Source organism: Bufo gargarizans, chromosome 2 (assembly GCF_014858855.1).
Source record: "Bufo gargarizans isolate SCDJY-AF-19 chromosome 2, ASM1485885v1, whole genome shotgun sequence".
NCBI lineage: Eukaryota > Metazoa > Chordata > Amphibia > Anura > Bufonidae > Bufo > Bufo gargarizans.
The window spans coordinates 242301987-242321619 of NC_058081.1; the positions used below are offsets into that span (position 1 = coordinate 242301987).

General features: G+C 42.6%; 1 protein-coding gene across 1 annotated transcript; it reads left to right on the forward strand.

The window, feature by feature from the left end:
- Window positions 1–5009: 5009 nt before the first annotated feature.
- PSMC2 (proteasome 26S subunit, ATPase 2) lies at window positions 5010–19400 on the forward strand. The gene is made up of 12 exons (XM_044280162.1): window positions 5010–5189; window positions 8507–8544; window positions 9894–9975; window positions 10056–10155; window positions 12584–12715; window positions 12817–12889; window positions 13184–13279; window positions 16220–16384; window positions 16508–16595; window positions 18117–18319; window positions 18860–18956; window positions 19066–19400. The coding sequence occupies exons 1-12, from the start codon at window positions 5120–5122 to the stop codon at window positions 19221–19223; spliced, it is 1302 nt and encodes a 433-aa protein (XP_044136097.1). The 5' UTR covers window positions 5010–5119; the 3' UTR covers window positions 19224–19400.
- Window positions 19401–19633: the final 233 nt, after the last annotated feature.

Here is a 19633-nt window from a genome sequence, read left to right on the forward strand (position 1 = left end):
CATTCCTCAATCGGCGCAGGCGTACTGAATGATTGCATCACACTACACCTGGAAGAGAAGACTGCCGGCATCAGCGATAATCGTCAGTCTTCTCTTCCGGGTGTAGTGTGACGTAATTGGCGCAGGCGCACAGGAAGGAGCTGGCAAGCGAGCATCATTCACTGAATACGCCTGCGCCGATCAAGGAATGTTACGGCACAGACGCACTAATTCAGCAGCAGACGGGGCCAACGGGAGGAGGAGAGCGCTCGCTGGCCCTGTCTATCAAGAGGAGATGTGGCGTGTCTAGAAGTGGCAGATGCGGCGGCTACCAGCAAGTACACGCCCAACTTGCTGGTAGTGAAGAAATTTGCATATGATAAAAGTATGATTTTTACAAGAAATAAGCCACAGACAAAGGTAGGACATGTGTGATTGCACTCAGCTGACAGCAAATAGCTAATGTAGGCTAATGAAAATTGCATAATGGGGGGGTGACAGAAGCCCTTTAATATACAGAGGATATAAAAAGTCTACACACCCCTGTTAAAATGTGAGGTTTCTGTGAGGTAAAAAAAATATGAGACAAAGAATAATTTTAGAACTTTTTCCACCTTTAGGATGGGTTCACATGGGCGTTGCGGGTGACATGCGGGAAAAGATGCGGGTGTATTGCGAGAAAATGCACGATTTTTCCCCGCGAGTGCAAAGCATGTTAGTGCCTCCATCACTATTTTACTAAGCATTCTGTATGAAGAATGATATAATAATGATCGGGTCCCCATCCCGATCATCTTCTAGCAACCATGCGTGAAAATCGAACCACATCCGTGGATGCTTGTGATTTTCACGCAGCCCCATTCACTTCTATAGGGCCTATGTTGCGTGTAAAACGCACAATATAGAGGATGCTATGATTTTCACACAATCAAGTGATGTGTGAAAATCACCGCTCATGTGCACAGCCCCATAGAAATGAATGGGTCCGGATTCAGTGCAGGTGCAATGCGTTCACCTCACGCATTGCACCCGCACAGAAATCTAGCCCGTGTGAAAGAGGCCTTAGTGTGACCTATAAACTGCACAACTCAATTGAAAAACAAACTGAAATCTTTTAGGTAGAAGGAAGAAAAAAAATATAAAAATGAAATAATATGGATGCATAAGTGTGCACACCCTTAAACTAATACTTTGTTGAAGCACCTTTTGAGTTTATTACTGCACTCAGTGTTTTTGGGTATGAGTATCAGCATGGCACATTTTGACTTGGCAAAATTTGCCCACTCTTCTTTGCAAAAACACTACAGATTGCGAGGGCATCTCCTCTGCACAACCCTCCTCAGATCACCCCACAGATTTTCAAACGGATTCAGGTCTGGGCTCTGGCTGGGCCATTGCAAAACTTTAGTGTTCTTCTGGTGAAGTCATTCCTTGGTTGATTTGGATGTATGCTTTGGGTCGTTGTCATGCTAAAAGATTAAGCTCCTCTTCATGGTCAGCTTTCTAGCAGAAGCATGAAGGTTTTGTGCCAATATTGACTGGTATTTGGAACTGTTTATAATTCCCTCTAGCTTAACTAAGGCACCAGTTCCAGCTGAAGAAAAACAGCCCCAAAGCATGATGCTGCCACCACCATGCTTCACTGTGGGTATGGTGTTCTTTTGTTGATGTGTAGTGTTATTTTTGCACCAAACATATCTTTTGGAATTATGGCCAAAAAGTTCAACCTTGGTTTCATCAGACCAGAACACCTTTTCCTACATGCTTTTGGTAGACTTCAGATGTGTTTTTGCAAAATGTAGCCTGGCTAGGATGTTTTTCTTCGTAAGAAAAGGCTTTCGTCTTGCAACTCTACCCCATAACCCAGACACAGGAAGAATACAGGAGATTGTTGTCACATGTACCACACAGCCAGTATTTGCCAGATATTCCTGCATCTCCTTTAATGTTGCTGTAGGCCTAATGCTTTGGAAATTCTTTTGTACCCTTCTCCTGACTGATACCTTTTAAAAATGAGATCCCTCTGATGCTTTGGAAGCTGTCTGTGGACCATAGCTTTTGCTGTGGGATGCGACTAAGAAAATTTCAGGAAAGACCAACTAGAGCAGCTGAACTTTATTTGGTGTTAATCAGAGGCACTTTAAATGATGGCAGGTGTATGCTGACTCCTATTTAACATGATTTTGAATCTGATTGCTTAATTCTGAACACAGCTACATCCCCAGTTATAAGAGGGTGTGTACACTTATGCAACCACGCAATGGCCATGTGCATGAGGCCTTAGAAAGGAGATTATGGCTAAAGTCAGGAATCTAAAGAACACTTATTTTGCAGGTGTCTGTGTACATCTATTCCAGACCTTTCATGGGTCACCTTACAAAAGAGATGACACCTTTGGCCCTTGCTCGCTTCCTTGAAGGCATATCAAGTTCCCTATGGCTGGGGCTTCCTGTTTTCCATAATAGCCCATAAAGATGGAAGCTCAGCTATACTATGTACACTCACCAACCTTTGCCAATTCTGTGAGGCCTTCAGCCTTCCAGCTCCAGACCTATCAGACAGGGAAGCAGGATTGTCACCTCCGCCACCACCTCAAGATTGGCAAGTGGTGCTTTTGCGTAAACGTCAACGTCTCTCATCTCCTTGCTCTACTCCTCCAAGACCCCCGTGTGGAAAAATCTCCAACATGAACTTCCCTTCACACTGGTTTTCTTGGCATAGAACAGTGTCATCCTTCTTTGCCAGGACTGCTTTATTAGATACAACAAAGTTAGGGCTCATGCACATAGATATATATTTTTTTCCTGTGCCCATTCCCTTTTCTTTGCGGCCTGTAGGCGGAACCATTGACTTCAATGGGTCCACAAAAAAACTGAAATTACTCAGTTTGCATTCCGTTTCCGTATGTTCGTTCCACAAAAAGGATAGATCGTGTCCTATTATTGTCCATTTTTCATGTGTTTTAAATGAAGTGATTTTAAAATTGGCCATTTATATATGATTTATGAAATTGTGTTAAAGTACAGTTAGGAATACCCTTCTGTTAATGATGAAAATGTCTTTCTTCGAGATGTAGAACATGTACTGCTGTCATTTTTACAGGTCTGGGTATAAAACTGCCATTGTAATCAGTACAGGTTACCTTGATCGTCCTCCTCTGCACCCTCTCTAGTTCAGCTGGTTCCTTCTTATACACAGGTGCCCAAAATTGTCATCCCCACCCCTGCACTGCTGAAGCTCCGGCAGTCCATGTGCCCGGAATAGAAACTACTTCAGCCTCTAACTGGAGTCGTTTTTACTCTTTTACTTCTCTTTTCAGGCCCCTATACAAATACTGGCATAGCACTTAGGCCTCTTGCACACAAACGTGTGCGCCCCATGGCCGTGCTGCAGCACGCAAATTGCGGGCTACAATGCACGAACACCCTCCGTGGGGCAGCCGCAGCAGATCGCGGACCCATTCACTTTAATGGGTCCGCGATCCGGCCGTTCCACAAAAAGATAGGACATGTTCTATCTTTTTGTGGAACGGAAGTACAGGACGAAACCCCACGGAAGCACTCCATAGTGCTTCTGTAGGGTTCCGTATCTCCGGATTTCTGGACCCATTGAAGTGAATGGGTCCGCATCCGTGATGCAGAATCCACACGGAACTGTGCCCGTGTATTGCGGATCCGCAATACGGCCATGGAGCGCACACGTTCGTGTGAAAGAGGCCTTAGCTATTAATAGTGATGAGTGTGTGTACACATATGTGTTGTATTTTGTGTATGGACGTGCCTGCTTCTGCCTATGATGTGACCCCTTACAGGCTAGTTATACCTTCCCCCTTGACTTGGCATTTCCCATAGATAACACCAAAAACAAGCCCAAAGATGCAGCTTTCGAGTGACACCTCCATTTGCTATGTACCTACTGGGCAGTATCCAGCTGGTTCTTTCTCAGCAGCTGTTACATCTCCCAACTCTCTCTCTGCTGCCATACTGCATCTCCCCTGATGTCCTTATGGGCCGTGCTCTACAGTGTGTGCACACCCTAGACATGACCCCTATGCTCTATGCTGTTCCCTGACCAGCTGAGTGTGACATTGCATACATAACCACTGACGGCCAATCAATAGCCTCAGTGAAGACCTGTGCAGGACCGCACATGACTGATAAGGCCTACTGCTGAAGCCATTGATTGGCTGGTAGTGGTAATGTACATGTGGATAGGAGCTTAGCAATGGACTGAGAACACTTTGAACAGTTGTTGTTTTTTTCAATTTTACACCCTGCCTGACCCCATGGACATTAGTGGGTCCTTATTATTATGAGGGGGCACAATGGGGGACGGATCCGTTTTCTATTGTGCCAGACTGTGTCATAGAAAACTGATCCGTCCCCATGGACTTACATTGTGTGTCAGGACGGATCCGTTTGGCTCTGTTTCGTCAGATGGACACCAAAAAAGTGTTTTAATATCTGTCTCCAAAGCGGAATGGAGACTGAACGGAGGCAAACTGATGCATTCTGAGCATTCCATTCAGAATGCATTAGGGCCGAACTGATCAGTTTTGGACCACTTATGAGAGCCCTGAATGGATCTCACAAACGGAAACCAAAACGCCAGTGTGAAAGTAGCCTTAACCGGAAATAAGGGACTGACAGACGTCACTACGACTGCTGATCAGTTTGTAGTCTGGTACCATGGAGACATCTTCATAGTTACTGTAGACACAAAGCCACTATTGCCTAGTTGATTACTTTTCACTTTAGATGCTTTGGAACAATAACAACATTGCTGTAAAAGACGATTTGGTCACCAAGACTAAAATAGCATGTGCACGAAAGGGTTACTAGACAGATACACGTTTCCAGGAACACCTCGGGGATGTTTTCTGTACCCAGGGTGAATGATTTTCTGGGGCTTGGTGTGTGCCCTGTGCCGTTCACTGGTTCCACCACCATCATGGCGCTGCCCTGCACAGCCACAAACTCGCTCCCCCTAGTGTTCGCTGCACTCGGTCGCTAGAGGCTGTCAGCACTGGCGTGACGCAGTTTCCGGTTCCGGTTGCCCACGGAAGTTGTCTCCAGTTTGCTGTGTAATTGTTGCTGGGTCTTTTTTCTGTCCGTGCCGCTGTGGTAGTTGTCCTGTCACAATGCCGGACTACTTGGGAGCTGACCAACGCAAGACAAAGGAGGAGGAGAAAGAGGATAAACCTATACGAGGTGAGGCCGCACAGGGGGGATTGTATCCCGGAGGTCCGGCAGCCAGTGTACTGGGTAGAGTCAGTGTGATGTTACAGTCCTCCATACCCTCGGGCATGTGTATACCTGCTGACCCTCTTCCTAACCACATGTACATAAGAACTGTAGAGCTGTTACCCGTAGCAACCATAAATCTGCTAGATGTATCCGCATCTTCACCAACAAAAAGACCGCTTACCTCAGGGGCTGTCCTTGCTATGCCACAGAATGCTGCACTGAGGGTTCAGTTCTGCTCACCAACTGCAGCAGTGATGTGCAGGGTATATGATGTGACAGCAGCAGCCACCATATAACAGTGCTTGGCTGCAGCGGTCATGTGTGTACCTGTATGTCACCCCTACAGTCCTTGAACAAATAGCTTTCAGAAAACCTCTTTAAGGCTACTTTCACACTTGCAGCAGAGTGACCCGGCAATCTGCATGCAAACAGACAGCGTTTGTAGACTGCTCCAGATGCGGATCCACCTCACAAATGCATAGCAAGAACGGATCAGTTTCTATTATTTATTTTTTCACATTTTTACCTGTGGGTGGATCTGGCACTAATACATTTCAATGTAAATTAATGCTGAGACCTGCATTCCGGCAACTGATCCGGAATTTTTGATGGAGATAGTACCGCAGCATGCTGCGGTATTTCCTCCGTCCAAAACGCCTGACAGTGACTGAACTGAAGACCTCCTGATGCATCCTGAACGGATTGCTCTCAATTCAGAATGCATTAGGATAAAATTGATCAGTTTTTTTCCGATATTGAGCTCCTAGGACGGAACTCTATACCAGAAAAGAAAAACGCTAGTGTGAAAGTACCCTTAAGAGGACCTGTCACCATAAAGCCTGGTAATCTGCAGGCAGCATGTTATAGAGCAGGAGGAGCTGAGCAGATTGATATACAGGGCCACATTTATTATTAAAATACACCACTATTGGGGTGTGAAAAAGTCTCAAGCTGCAGATTTGCGACTTTTTCAACGGTACTTGCACAAAAATTGTCGAGCAAGTACATTTTTTTTTCAACGGGCCTCGCCACTCTCCTGAACAGGGGGTGGTGGGGGGTGTCAGCCCCATTACATTTTATATTGCATTGCAATGTGAGAAGAAATCTAATAATTGCTTTTTATAGTTACCTAGGATGACCGTGCAAATAAAAAAAAGAGGCACATAACACTGCCATTTTAGAGTCTGGTCTTAAAGGGGTTATCCTATTTCTGAAACATCATTCCCCCCCCCCCCCCCCTTCCTCATGTGTCGGTGTAACATTACCCTACTTCGTGAGATTTCCCTACCTCCTAATTTCCTGTCGCACCGGAAATGACGTGTGGAGGCGTTCCTTAGTTTTGATGATATGCGCCAAAAGGACAGTTTAGGGAAAATCTCACTGCGGAGTTCAGCAGCACACCGGGACACTGCGCATACGCCGGAGAGCCGAAGTAGGGAAATATTACGGCCCATTGCGCAAGCGCGGATAACTCCTGAAAATCCATCCGATCCTTGCGCATGCGCAGATAGTCAAAACTAAGGAACGCCTCCACGCGTCATTTCCGGTGCGATAGGGAAATCTCATGAAGTAGAGTAATGTAATGTTACACCGGGCCTCTCACAGGTAATATACTTACCCCGCTCCCGCCTCTCCCTGTACACAGATGAAAACATCTGGTGTCGGGGGGTGGGGGAGCTGCAGACAGGGATGAACCTCCCTAGCATCACCCACAATACTCGGGAGGCTTGTCGCCCCCCGCCCTGCTATTGGCTGCTCCCCCCCCACCAGATATTTTCTTCCGTGTGCAGGGAGAAGCAGCAGCACATCCACTGCTTCTAAATGTGAGACAACTTCTTAGATTTCTTACATTTAGGCCTAGTTCACACAAACGTTTTTTTTTGCGGGTGTACGGGCCGTTTTTTTGTGTTCCGTATACGGAACCATTCATTTCAATGGTTCCGCAAAAAAAACGGAATGTGTTCCGTATGCCTTCCATTTCCGTTTTTCCGTTTTTCCGTTCCGTTGAAAGATAGAGCTTGTCCTATATTTGGCCGTAAATCACGGGTCGTGGCTCCATTCAAGTCAATGGATCCGCAAAAAAAACGGAACACATACGGAAATGCATCCGTATGTCTTCCGTTTCCGTTCCGTTTTTTCTGAACCATCTATTGAAAATGTTATGGCCAGCCCAATTTTTCCTATGTAATTACTGTAAACTGTACATGGCATACGGAAAAACGGAACGGAACAACGAAACGGAAACGGAAACACAACGGAACTCAAAAACTGAACAACGGATCCGTGAAAAACGGACCGCAAAAAACTATTAAAGCCATACAGTCGTGTGAACTAGGCCTTAGAACATTATCTATTCCTAAAACAGGTGTAGAAAATTGTAAATCCCAGCCACGACCCACAATTTTAGACTAACCGTTGCACCGCAATCTGTGCCTGAAATACTCCTAATTTATTTTAGGTGTATTTCCGATTAATAAATGACCCCCAAAGTTATCTAAATTTTAATCTAAAAATGTAACTAATAATAAAATAAAAATGATAAAAAAATAAACGTCATAGGCAAAATGACCGAACTTCTCAAAATGTATTTAACCTGTGTGGTAAAAGCTATTCGCCATTTTTTTTTCATTGCTTCACTGTCCAAAAAAAATAGAAGAAAAAGTGATCCTAAAGTCCCAAACATTGGTATCAATAGAAACTACAGATTGTCCCGCAAAAATTGAGCCCTAACACAGCGCCAGAGACAAAAACTATAAACAGTTATAGGGGTCCAAATATGGTGATGAAAAGAGGAAAAAAAAAAATTTGATTTCCCCCCCAGTATTAAAAAACAAGAAAAACTATATAAGTGTGGTATTGTTTTATTCATACTGATCTGGTGAATGAATTTAACAGGTCAATTTTACTGCATAGAGAACGTCGCATAAACAGAACCCATAAAACTGGTGGAATCGTGTTTTTTCCCAGTTGTCCCCCCATTCAGATTTTTTTTTTTCCAGCTTCCCACTACATCGTATGCAACATTAAGTGGTGTCATGTGAAAGTGCAACTTGACCGGCAAAGAGAAAAAAAAAAAAAGCCTTCATACAGTTATGTGAATTTAAAAATAAAAAGGTTATGGACCTGTTAAGGCAGGGAGTAAAAACAGAAACACAAAAACTGAGCTCCACAGGGGCTGAAAGGGTTAAAACCCCATTCTCTTTGCGTTCTATTGTGTGACCCATTGTCTGACTTGTCACGTTTCTGAGGAGATAGTAATGGCTTTGTTTCTTTTATTCCAGCTCTGGATGAAGGGGATATTGCTCTGCTGAAGACCTATGTAAGTGGTACCTGCTGTATATGTAGGTGTACATGACGGCTGTAGATAGTATGGTTACTCAGCAGTGGCTCCTGAGAAACAACACCTTTAAGTTTGGGTCCACATCCTGGTATTTGGGTCCCCGGGAAGCAGCTTACTTCTGTCGGCTAGGAAATGTATTGTTACGTGGCAGGCAAGCAAGTGATGCCTGTGTAAGGCTCCTTTCACACGGGTGAGTTTTCCGCACGGGTGCAATGCGTGAGGTGAACGCATTGCACCAGCACTGAATCTGGACCCATTCACTTCTATGGGGCTGTGCACATGAGCAGTGATTTATTTATTTATTTATTTATTATTATTATTATTTTTTTTTTTTTCACGCATCATTTGTGCGTTGCGTGAAAATTGCAGCATGCTCTATTTTGTAGTTTTTCACGCAATGCAGGCCCCATAGAAGTGAATGGGGCTGCGTGAAAATCGCAAGCAAGTGCAGATGCGGTGTGATTTTTCACGCATGGTTGCTAGGTGACGATCGGGACCCGATCTTTATTATTTTCTCTTATAACATGGTCATAAGGGGAAATAATAGCATTTTTAATACAGAATGCTTAGTAAAATAGGGCTGAAAGATTTAAAAAAAAAAATACAAATAATTTTACTCACCTTAATCCACTTGTTCGCGCAGCCCGACTTCTCTTCTGTCTTCATCTTTGAGGAAAAGGACCTGTGGTGACATCACTGCGCTTATCACATGGTCCATCACATGGTCCATCACATGATCCATAACCATGGTGATGGATCATGTGATGGACCATGTGATGAGTGAAGTGACTTCACCACAGGTCCTTTTCCTCACAGAAGACAAGTGGATTAAGGTGAGTTAAAATTTTGATAATATTTGTATTTTATTTTTTTAACCCCTCCATCACTATTTTAGTAAGCATTCTATATGAAGAATGCTATTATTTTTCCCTTATAACCATGTTATAAGGGAAAATAATAAAAATCTACAGAACACCTAACCCAAACCAGAACTTCTGTGAAGAAGTCCGGGTCTGGGTACCAAACATGCAGATTTTTCTCACGCGCGTTTAAAACGCTTTTCACTCGTGGGGAAAAATGGCGCATTTTGCCGCAACACACTCGCATCTGTTCCTGCACGTCACACACAACGCCCGTGTGAACCCAGCCTAATACACACGTGATGTTTGCTAGGATGAACTAGGGCCTATGGAAAGGGGGTCAGTGAATGTGTCTAAAATCTACAATCAGAATAGAAAAAAAGGAGATGTTACTATCCTATTGCAACTGGTAGATAATATTTTTGGTGACATATGAATGGCAGAGTCACAAGCCTTGTGTTGTTACAGGGGCAAAGCACATATTCCCGGCAAATTAAACAAGTGGAAGATGACATACAGCAACTTCTTAAGAAAATAAATGAGCTCACAGGTATGCCACATGGGTTTCATCTGAAGTAATTTGGGGGAAAAAAATGCTCAACAGATTTAACTCATGTCCATTCACAATAGGTATTAAGGAGTCTGACACAGGGCTTGCTCCTCCTGCTCTGTGGGATTTGGCTGCAGATAAACAGACCCTTCAGAGTGAGCAACCTCTTCAGGTGGCCAGGTAAGCAGTCTGTAGTTATGGAGGTGCATGTACAGAACAGAACCTCAGCGGCAGGTAACAATGAGCGTAGGACAAGCCTGGACAAACCTGCTAACCCAACCTTACACATCACTGTCATCCCCTATAACAGTAAAGCATGTTTACAGGGGGCAGTAATGGTGCCACAGAGAGCATACAATACATACTTGTATGTGGATTTGCAATAAAACTGCAGCAGTTACAGTATATATTGTCTACTGCACCATTACACCCCCAGTAAATACACTGGCACGACCCTTTATTTCTCTAGTAGTCACACAGACACCATCCTTCACTTCTCTAGTAGTCACACACAGACACCATCCTTCACTTCTCTAGTAGTCACACAGAGACACCATCCTTCACTTCTTCTCTAGTAGTCACACAGAGACACCATCCTTCACTTCTTCTCTAGTAGTCACACAGAGACACCATCCTTCACTTCTTCTTCTCTAGTAGTCGCACAGAGACACCATCCTTCACTTCTTCTCTAGTAGTCGCACGGAGACACCATCCTTCACTTCTTCTCTAGTAGTCGCACAGAGACACCATCCTTCACTTCTTCTCTAGTAGTCGCACAGAGACACCATCCTTCACTTCTTCTCTAGTAGTCGCACAGAGACACCATCCTTCACTTCTTCTCTAGTAGTCGCACAGAGACACCATCCTTCACTTCTTCTCTAGTAGTCGCACAGAGACACCATCCTTCACTTCTTCTCTAGTAGTCGCACAGAGACACCATCCTTCACTTCTTCTCTAGTAGTCGCACAGAGACACCATCCTTCACTTCTTCTCTAGTAGTCGCACAGAGACACCATCCTTCACTTCTTCTCTAGTAGTCGCACAGAGACACCATCCTTCACTTCTTCTCTAGTAGTCGCACAGAGACACCATCCTTCACTTCTTCTCTAGTAGTCGCACAGAGACACCATCCTTCACTTCTTCTCTAGTAGTCGCACAGAGACACCATCCTTCACTTCTTCTCTAGTAGTCGCACAGAGACACCATCCTTCACTTCTTCTCTAGTAGTCGCACAGAGACACCATCCTTCACTTCTTCTCTAGTAGTCGCACAGAGACACCATCCTTCACTTCTTCTCTAGTAGTCGCACAGAGACACCATCCTTCACTTCTTCTCTAGTAGTCGCACAGAGACACCATCCTTCACTTCTTCTCTAGTAGTCGCACAGAGACACCATCCTTCACTTCTTCTCTAGTAGTCGCACAGAGACACCATCCTTCACTTCTTCTCTAGTAGTCGCACAGAGACACCATCCTTCACTTCTTCTCTAGTAGTCGCACAGAGACACCATCCTTCACTTCTTCTCTAGTAGTCGCACAGAGACACCATCCTTCACTTCTTCTCTAGTAGTCGCACAGAGACACCATCCTTCACTTCTTCTCTAGTAGTCGCACAGAGACACCATCCTTCACTTCTTCTCTAGTAGTCGCACAGAGACACCATCCTTCACTTCTTCTCTAGTAGTCGCACAGAGACACCATCCTTCACTTCTTCTCTAGTAGTCGCACAGAGACACCATCCTTCACTTCTTCTCTAGTAGTCGCACAGAGACACCATCCTTCACTTCTTCTCTAGTAGTCGCACAGAGACACCATCCTTCACTTCTTCTCTAGTAGTCGCACAGAGACACCATCCTTCACTTCTTCTCTAGTAGTCGCACAGAGACACCATCCTTCACTTCTTCTCTAGTAGTCGCACAGAGACACCATCCTTCACTTCTTCTCTAGTAGTCGCACAGAGACGCACGCAGGCGCCATCCTTCACTTCACCACGTCTCCGTAGTGGTCACACACACACATACTCGCAATCAAAAATGGCAGATTTTGTCGTAGAAAACTTCTGCTACTGAAAATTGATTTCTGTAAGCCCCATTCAGACGAATGAACTTATTTTTCAGCCACAGAAATTTTCTGTAACAAAACCTGCTGCGTGTGAAGACACCCTTACACTTTCTACCTTCGCTAAATGTTCTGTAGTTTGTTTGTGTCTGTACAAGCTTCAACTCATGGAGCGGTAGATGGATATAACCCAGAAATCTTGTTTGTAACCTGTACATTTTGGATGGTTTACTCACACACTGAGATAAATAGATCACATTTCCTCAGTTACTTATGGCTACTTATAGTTTTTAACATTATCCGTTTTCCTTGCCCTTTGTTAACATGGCAATGAACAGCTTCCTGGGCTGCATTCAGTGCTATCATCAAAGTCTCAGTTAGTGAACATGTTTCCAGCTTTAGACTTAGGCGAGTGTCTGTGGTGCTGCTCTTCACATATATTTGATTTAATGATGCCTTCTATCATAATTGTGACCTCTCTGTATATTACAGCGGTTATCCTTGTCCTAGAAACAACTACATCTGTTAATTGCTTCTTTTTCTTTTTTCAGATGTACAAAGATAATAAATGCTGATTCAGAGGACCCGAAATATATAATTAATGTGAAACAGTTTGCAAAGTTTGTGGTAGACCTCAGTGACCAGGTTGCTCCTACAGACATAGAGGAAGGCATGAGAGTTGGGTAAGGGTGTTTTTTTGTTTTGTTTTTTCTCTTTATTAATTGAGCAGCTCTATATTGGCAAACTGACACAAAACTGTTATGAAATGTGTTCTTATGTACAGTGTGGACAGAAACAAGTACCAGATCCATATCCCATTGCCTCCAAAAATAGATCCCACTGTGACCATGATGCAGGTAATTGTTTTCATTTATTAAGTAAGATACAACTATTAGGCTTTGTTCACACTGAAATTATGGCGTCTATTCTTATAGAATTCATAACTCTTCATTATGATCTGTCTGAGAAATCTATGTTATTGGTTTTTGATGTTTCTCTTCACATTAACTAATAATGCTCTGCCATTCTGATCATTAAAAAGGAAAAGAAACCTGACAGAAATTAATTAATGCAGGTGTGAACAGAGCCTTGGACTATTTTTTTTTTTTTTTTTTTTGCAGTTTACCATAATGCAATGTTTTCCTATATAGGTGGAAGAGAAACCAGATGTTACATATAGTGATGTTGGAGGTTGCAAAGAACAGATAGAAAAATTACGAGAAGTTGTTGAAACTCCATTGCTTCATGTAAGTACCTCTATAATAATGTGTTATTTTGCTGTTTTCTTAAAGAGCTTGTCTGATTACAACAACTACGGTAAGTTTATGATCGGCGAGGGTCAGAATGCAGGGGCCTGTGTTGCTCCATTATATTGGAGAGGCAAACATGCACATGAGGTAGCAGAGTACAACTGCTTGGCTTTCTGTTGGCAGTCCTATAGTGTTAATGGAACGGCAGTCCTATAGTGTTAATGGAACAGCAGCAATGCTTTTCTGGATGAATGGGCAAACATTGGCACAGAGACACTCCAAAGTTTTGTAGAAAACCTTACTAGACGAGTGGAAACTGTTTTAACTAAATAGGGGGACCAACTCCGTATTAATACCTATGCATTTAGAATGGGAGGTCATAAATGCGTCTGTAGGTGTCCATAAAGGTGCCACATTTGTAAAATGATCATATTATTTACACTGTATGGTGAACGCCGTAAAAAAAAAAGCGAAAAACAAATCCTAGAATTGCTGTTTTTGTTAATCCCGCCTGCCGAAAGACAAACATTAAAATTTAAAACTAATATATTATTGTGTAAAAGTAGTAAAGCTTATAGTTAGTGGTATTGCCGTAATCATGAGTACTTTCAGAACAAATGTAACAGTTATTTATGCCTCAATGGGAACAGTGTAAAACCCAAAACATTAGGGAAAACAGTGACAAAAAATGGCTTTTGGAATGTGGGGATGAAAAGTGAGTCGCTAGGATATGCTATCAAAGCCAGATAAGTGTGGGTCCCACGTCTGAGACCCGCACTTATCTCCAGAAAGTGAAGGAGACTGCATTGTGCATGCGCAGCAGGCTCTCTGTTTATTTCTATGGGAGTTCCAAAAATACTGAGTGGACAGAAGCAACTCTCCGATCACTTTGGGGGTCCTGTTCTGGAGATGGCTCCGGGACCCACACCTATCTGACAGTGGTGATATATCGCCAATGTCTAAGGCTACTTTCACACCTGCGTTCGATCGGATCCGTTCAGAACGGATCCGTCTGCATTATAACTTAGAAATATTTTCTAAGTGTGAAAGTAGCCTGAGCGGATCCGTTCAGACTTTACATTGAAAGTCAATGGGGGACGGATCGGCTTGAAGATTGAGCCATATGGTGTCATCTTCAAGCGGATCCGTCCCCATTGACTTACATTGTAAGTCTGAACGGATCCGCTCGCCTCCGCACGGCCAGGCGGACACCCGAACGCTGCTTGCAGCGTTCAGGTGTCCGCTCACTGAGCGGAGGCTGAGCGCTGGCAGGCGGATGCATTCTCAGTGGATCCGCCTCCACTGAGAATGCATTAGGGCCAGACGGCTGCGTTCAGGGCCGCTTGTGAGCCCCTTCAAACGGAGCTCACGAGCGGACACCTGAACGCAGGTGTGAAAGGAGCCTAAGATGAGGCAAACCCCAAGAGTTAAAGAGGATGTATGCATGTGTTTGAAGGGGCTAGAGATGCAGGTGCCAATAGACTTGGCCATATAAGTGGATGGCCTAGTTGGTTTGCCCTGCCTTTTAGGGTACCCTCACACATGGCAGATTTTAATGCACAAATTTTCTGCGACTGAAAATGAGCTCCATTCATTTGAATGGGATTATTTTGACATGGATTTCTGCACACTTCATTCAGGAGAATGGAACAGATTGTCAGTTGCTGAAATTTATCGCAAAAGATCTGTGTGAAAGCACCCTTAACTAGTGGATGTCTAGCATGAATCTCTGCACCTTATGGTTTATGGCCAGCCTTAAAAGAATGGTCTTTTTGCAAAGATCTGCATTTTTACACATTTAATTATTTGCCTTTTCAAAAATATATATTCAGCAGTTTACAGGGAGAACATTATTCAAATCGATGCCATTTCTTGCCCTTTATGCACCTGTATTGGCCATTATACCAATATAATTATTACACATCTGTTTGGTTCCATGTGTGGTTAGATCTAAAACACCTGTGACTGCCAGGTGACACTTGAGTCCCTATCTGAGGGCAACTTGTGAGCTGAATATTAATCATTATCTATAGTTTTATAGCATTTGCTGCTGTATTTTACATAAATGCATTGTAAATGCTGCCTATACACAGTCCAGTTTTCCCTCCAACTGCTGATTGACAGCCTTAGGCCTTTTTTCACTGTCAGTGATTTGGCTTCAGTGGTCCGTGTCCGATTTTGCTTCAGTTGTGTTTCCTTGTGTCTTCCTTTTTTTTTGTCTGACAGGGGAAAAAAAGGAAGCTTAATAAAAAGTGTAATTTTATTGCACCAAGGTCTTGTAGAAAAAAACAGACACGGATGACATACCAGTTGTGCATCAGGTTTTTTTTTGTTTTTTTACGGACCCATTGACTTGAATGGGTCCGTCCTCCGTTTTCCACTGGCAAGAATAGGAGCGGTTATATTTCTTTTGACAGACTGGGATCACGGACGCAGAGAAAAAAATGGAGGACTATCAGTTTTTTTTTTCCACCGCTCCAAAGAAATGAATGGGACCTCCGCTAAACTGTGAAAAATGACGGAACGGACGCGGATGCACACAACGGTCGTGTGCATGAGGCCTTACTTTCATATAGGCTCATGTACATGTAGGGAAAGCTATTTTGCCACTTACAGGGCTTTGATCAAATACTTTATAATTTTCATGCTTGCATGACAGTAACCGGTTTAGTTTTCATTTCACTTTGTTTCAAGTGCAGTTTATTGATTACATATATGAAATCAAGGAATATTTTTCCATAGGTCTTTCTGCACATACAACTCATCCATTGATGATCTGCATATAAACTTGCATTTTCATTCCATAGTTATGATCCATGATATTTGTGCTCGAAGAACTATTTTACACAAATACGTATAGTAAAAAGCTTGTACAGGTCCTGTGTTAAATAATCTGCATTTACAAGTCCTAGACATAATCCTAATTTCTATTTACAGCCAGAACGATTTGTTAATCTTGGGATTGAGCCCCCGAAAGGGGTGCTGCTGTTTGGTCCTCCTGGAACAGGAAAGACTCTTTGTGCTCGTGCCGTTGCTAACAGAACTGATGCCTGCTTCATCAGAGTGATTGGCTCAGAACTGGTCCAGAAATACGTTGGAGAAGTGAGTTTGTGTTTTTTTTTTACATTAATGTAACATATTCAATAAGGAAAGCAGTGTGGTCATCACAATGTTGTTTTATTTCATTGGTTGCCTTTCCACCCTTCTATGTATTTTTCTCCTTAGGGTGCACGAATGGTTCGTGAATTGTTTGAGATGGCCAGGACAAAGAAAGCCTGCCTTATTTTCTTTGATGAAATTGATGCAATTGGTGGTATGTATTTCTTGTATTCTATGAACTTTGCAACATAATATCCTAAATAGATTTTATTACAGCTGGATACAATGTCAGGGCTTGGACAGGGCCATAGTTTTGGTCTGCATCCAATTCAATTTTTTTTGAGGTTCAGATGCAGACCCATTTATCTCAATGGGGCCAGGACCACAAAAGATGCAGACAGCAACCCTGCGTGCTTTCTGCATCTGCAAGTCCGTTCCACAGCCCCCCCCCCCCACCCCCCCAAAAATGTAATAAAATAATTGGATAATGTTTTGCAGACAAAGATAGGACATTTCTGCAGGAGAAAAAAATGGCAGCAGGCTTTTAGCTGGTATCCGTGTTCTGTGCAGGGCAAAAACAGATACGGTGGTGTGCAGAAGCCCTTACTGCGGAGTAGTGGTATCAGTTTTTGAGTAGTGATACAAGTTTTCTAACAGTGAACTCAAAATATCTTATGCTTAGAAGGCAGAGTACGCCTCGGATTCACCGAGAGTCCCTGAGTCCTGCATCCCTAGGCATAGCACGTGTGACTCTTTAATGTAGAACTGTACTATGGAAATCTTTTGATATGTCAGTGACACATCAAAAGTTTTGATTGGTGGAAGTCTAAGTGCTGAGATCCCCACCAATTGCTAGAAGGAGAAGCACTCGCATAGCGTGCCGCCTCTCCTTGCTGCAGGTAATGGAATCGATATGGACCTGTAGACTTTCTATTTAGTCCATCTTGCTTCCATTCCCTGCAGTTAGTAGAGAGAGCATGCTGTGTGAGTGTTTCTCTCTCCTCCTTGTTCCAATGATCAGCCAAATTCTCAGCACTCGGACCCCCATCAATCAAAACGTTTGATTTGTCGCTATATGAAAAGTTCACTCAAAGTACAGGGACATTTTAAGTAGTACAAATAACCAAAAAGAAGTGCACTGCTGCATAGTGTCAATAACAATTTTCATAGAACAACTTTGTGGTGCTTTATTTTACATATAAAATGGGGTAGGGCGAGAGCATTTAGGTACCTTGTGTTTTCAATGACTTTTTGTAAAAGTGTTATAAATTACTTCACTTAATTCACATAACTGTATGCCATTTATAAATATGGTGACTTTATTTGTTGGAGCCGTTTCCCATTCATAAAGCTGACTGCAGCAATTTTAAACTGTGCTACCCTTGAGTGTAAATTTAGACAAATCTTGGATGCCTGACAATTGCTTTATCCATTGTGTAAAGCAAAATTGAAGAATTGTAAAGTGCTGCGGAATATGGTGGTGCTATATCAATTATTATTATTAAGCTACTTAATCTGTTTGATAGAGAACAGATCTGAATGTGATGTGAAAAGGGACTATGGGTGTACAGCTGCCATTCCTTGATAAAGCAGCCCGATAATATAAATGATGTAGTAATTCTTATTGGTGCTCTGTTAAAAAAAGGGCTTCTATGAGATTATTATTTTTTTTTTTTTTTGCATGATGCAAATCGAAAATGCACGTAAAGGACTTGATGTCTTCTTGTTTTGTTAGGGGCTCGCTTTGATGATGGAGCTGGAGGTGATAATGAAGTCCAGAGAACTATGCTGGAACTCATCAATCAGTTGGATGGATTTGATCCAAGAGGAAATATTAAAGTATTAATGGCCACAAACAGACCAGATACTTTGGACCCTGCCCTCATGAGGCCTGGAAGGCTGGACAGAAAGATTGAATTCAGTTTACCTGATCTTGAGGTAAAGATAAGTAATGCTTTAAAAAAAATGATATTATGACTTTCTTAGGTCATCTTCAGGTGTGTTTTTTTATTTTTAAATTTATTTTATTATCCATTCCCCTGTGCCTCCTTACCAAATTGTGAAGGCTGACAAACTGCTACTTTGTATTGCATTATAGTTCCTTAAATCCGGCATCAGTGGGACCTTATGAAAGCTGGGTTATCAAATATTACACATGGTGGATTTGCAAGAAAATCTTCAGTAGAAAACTGACACTATGATTTCTGCTGCAGATTTGCAGTTTGTCATGCCTCTGATACTCAATCATGTGGCAAATACAGAACATGCCACTATGGTGAAATCCACACTAAATAATACATGTTGTGTGAACATGTTCTTAAGCACACAAAATAGGCATTTCTATTATGGGTGGCCCATTCGGTTCCGCAATGGGCAGAATCAGTGTTTTGGAGACCGCAAAACACGGCCCGGTTGTGTGCATGAACCATATAGAAAACTGCCTTTATATCCTAAACCAATGTAAACATTTTTTTTCAGGGACGGACACATATATTTAAAATTCATGCCCGGTCAATGAGTGTAGAACGAGATATCAGATTTGAGCTGCTGGCCCGTCTGTGTCCAAACAGCACAGGTAAGTCTTTCACTCAGTATATTAATTTTAATGTCAGGCACAGAAATGTGTGTGACAAAGTATGAATGCCTTGATACATATAACAATGTCTGTGGCCTTTGCTACCTAGGTGCTGAAATCCGCAGTGTGTGCACTGAGGCAGGAATGTTTGCAATCAGAGCACGTCGCAAAGTGGCAACGGAGAAGGACTTCTTGGAAGCTGTAAACAAGGTTATCAAATCATACGCAAAATTCAGTGCTACACCCAGATACATGACTTATAATTAAACTTTATGTGACAACTTATTGACAGACCACAATTTCTGTCCTAGTGGCTACGGCCTAATGTAGCGTACAACATATTTCCTTTACCTATGTTATGTGATTGGGGTATTGTGTATTTGAAATAATAAAACATCTGAAATTTTTTCTGTTGTCAACCGATTAAAAAAATAAGACATCTTATGCTGTCAAATAATTTTATTTTGATCTGAGAAGTTGTCCATCATCTTAGCAAACATATCTATGAAGGCAAATTCACTTGTAGTATAACATAAAAATATATATCTAGAAAAATAGACTATTTAACATACACTAACATTTTTCAAATAATTCAGTAAACACAATATTTAGAACATTTTGTAAAATGTCTTCAGCACTTTCAGATGTAAATGTAACTGGCTGCGTGTGTGTCTGAA

Excerpts from the sequence above, each read along its gene's own strand:
- PSMC2 (XM_044280162.1), top strand. The coding sequence starts at position 5,120 with ATGCCGGACTACTTGGGAGCTGACCAACGCAAGACAAAGGAGGAGGAG. Across the intron at positions 16,385-16,507 it reads TCCAGAAATACGTTGGAGAA|GGTGCACGAATGGTTCGTGA; the intron begins GTGAGTTTGTGT and ends TTTTCTCCTTAG. Across the intron at positions 16,596-18,116 it reads TGAAATTGATGCAATTGGTG|GGGCTCGCTTTGATGATGGA; the intron begins GTATGTATTTCT and ends TTGTTTTGTTAG.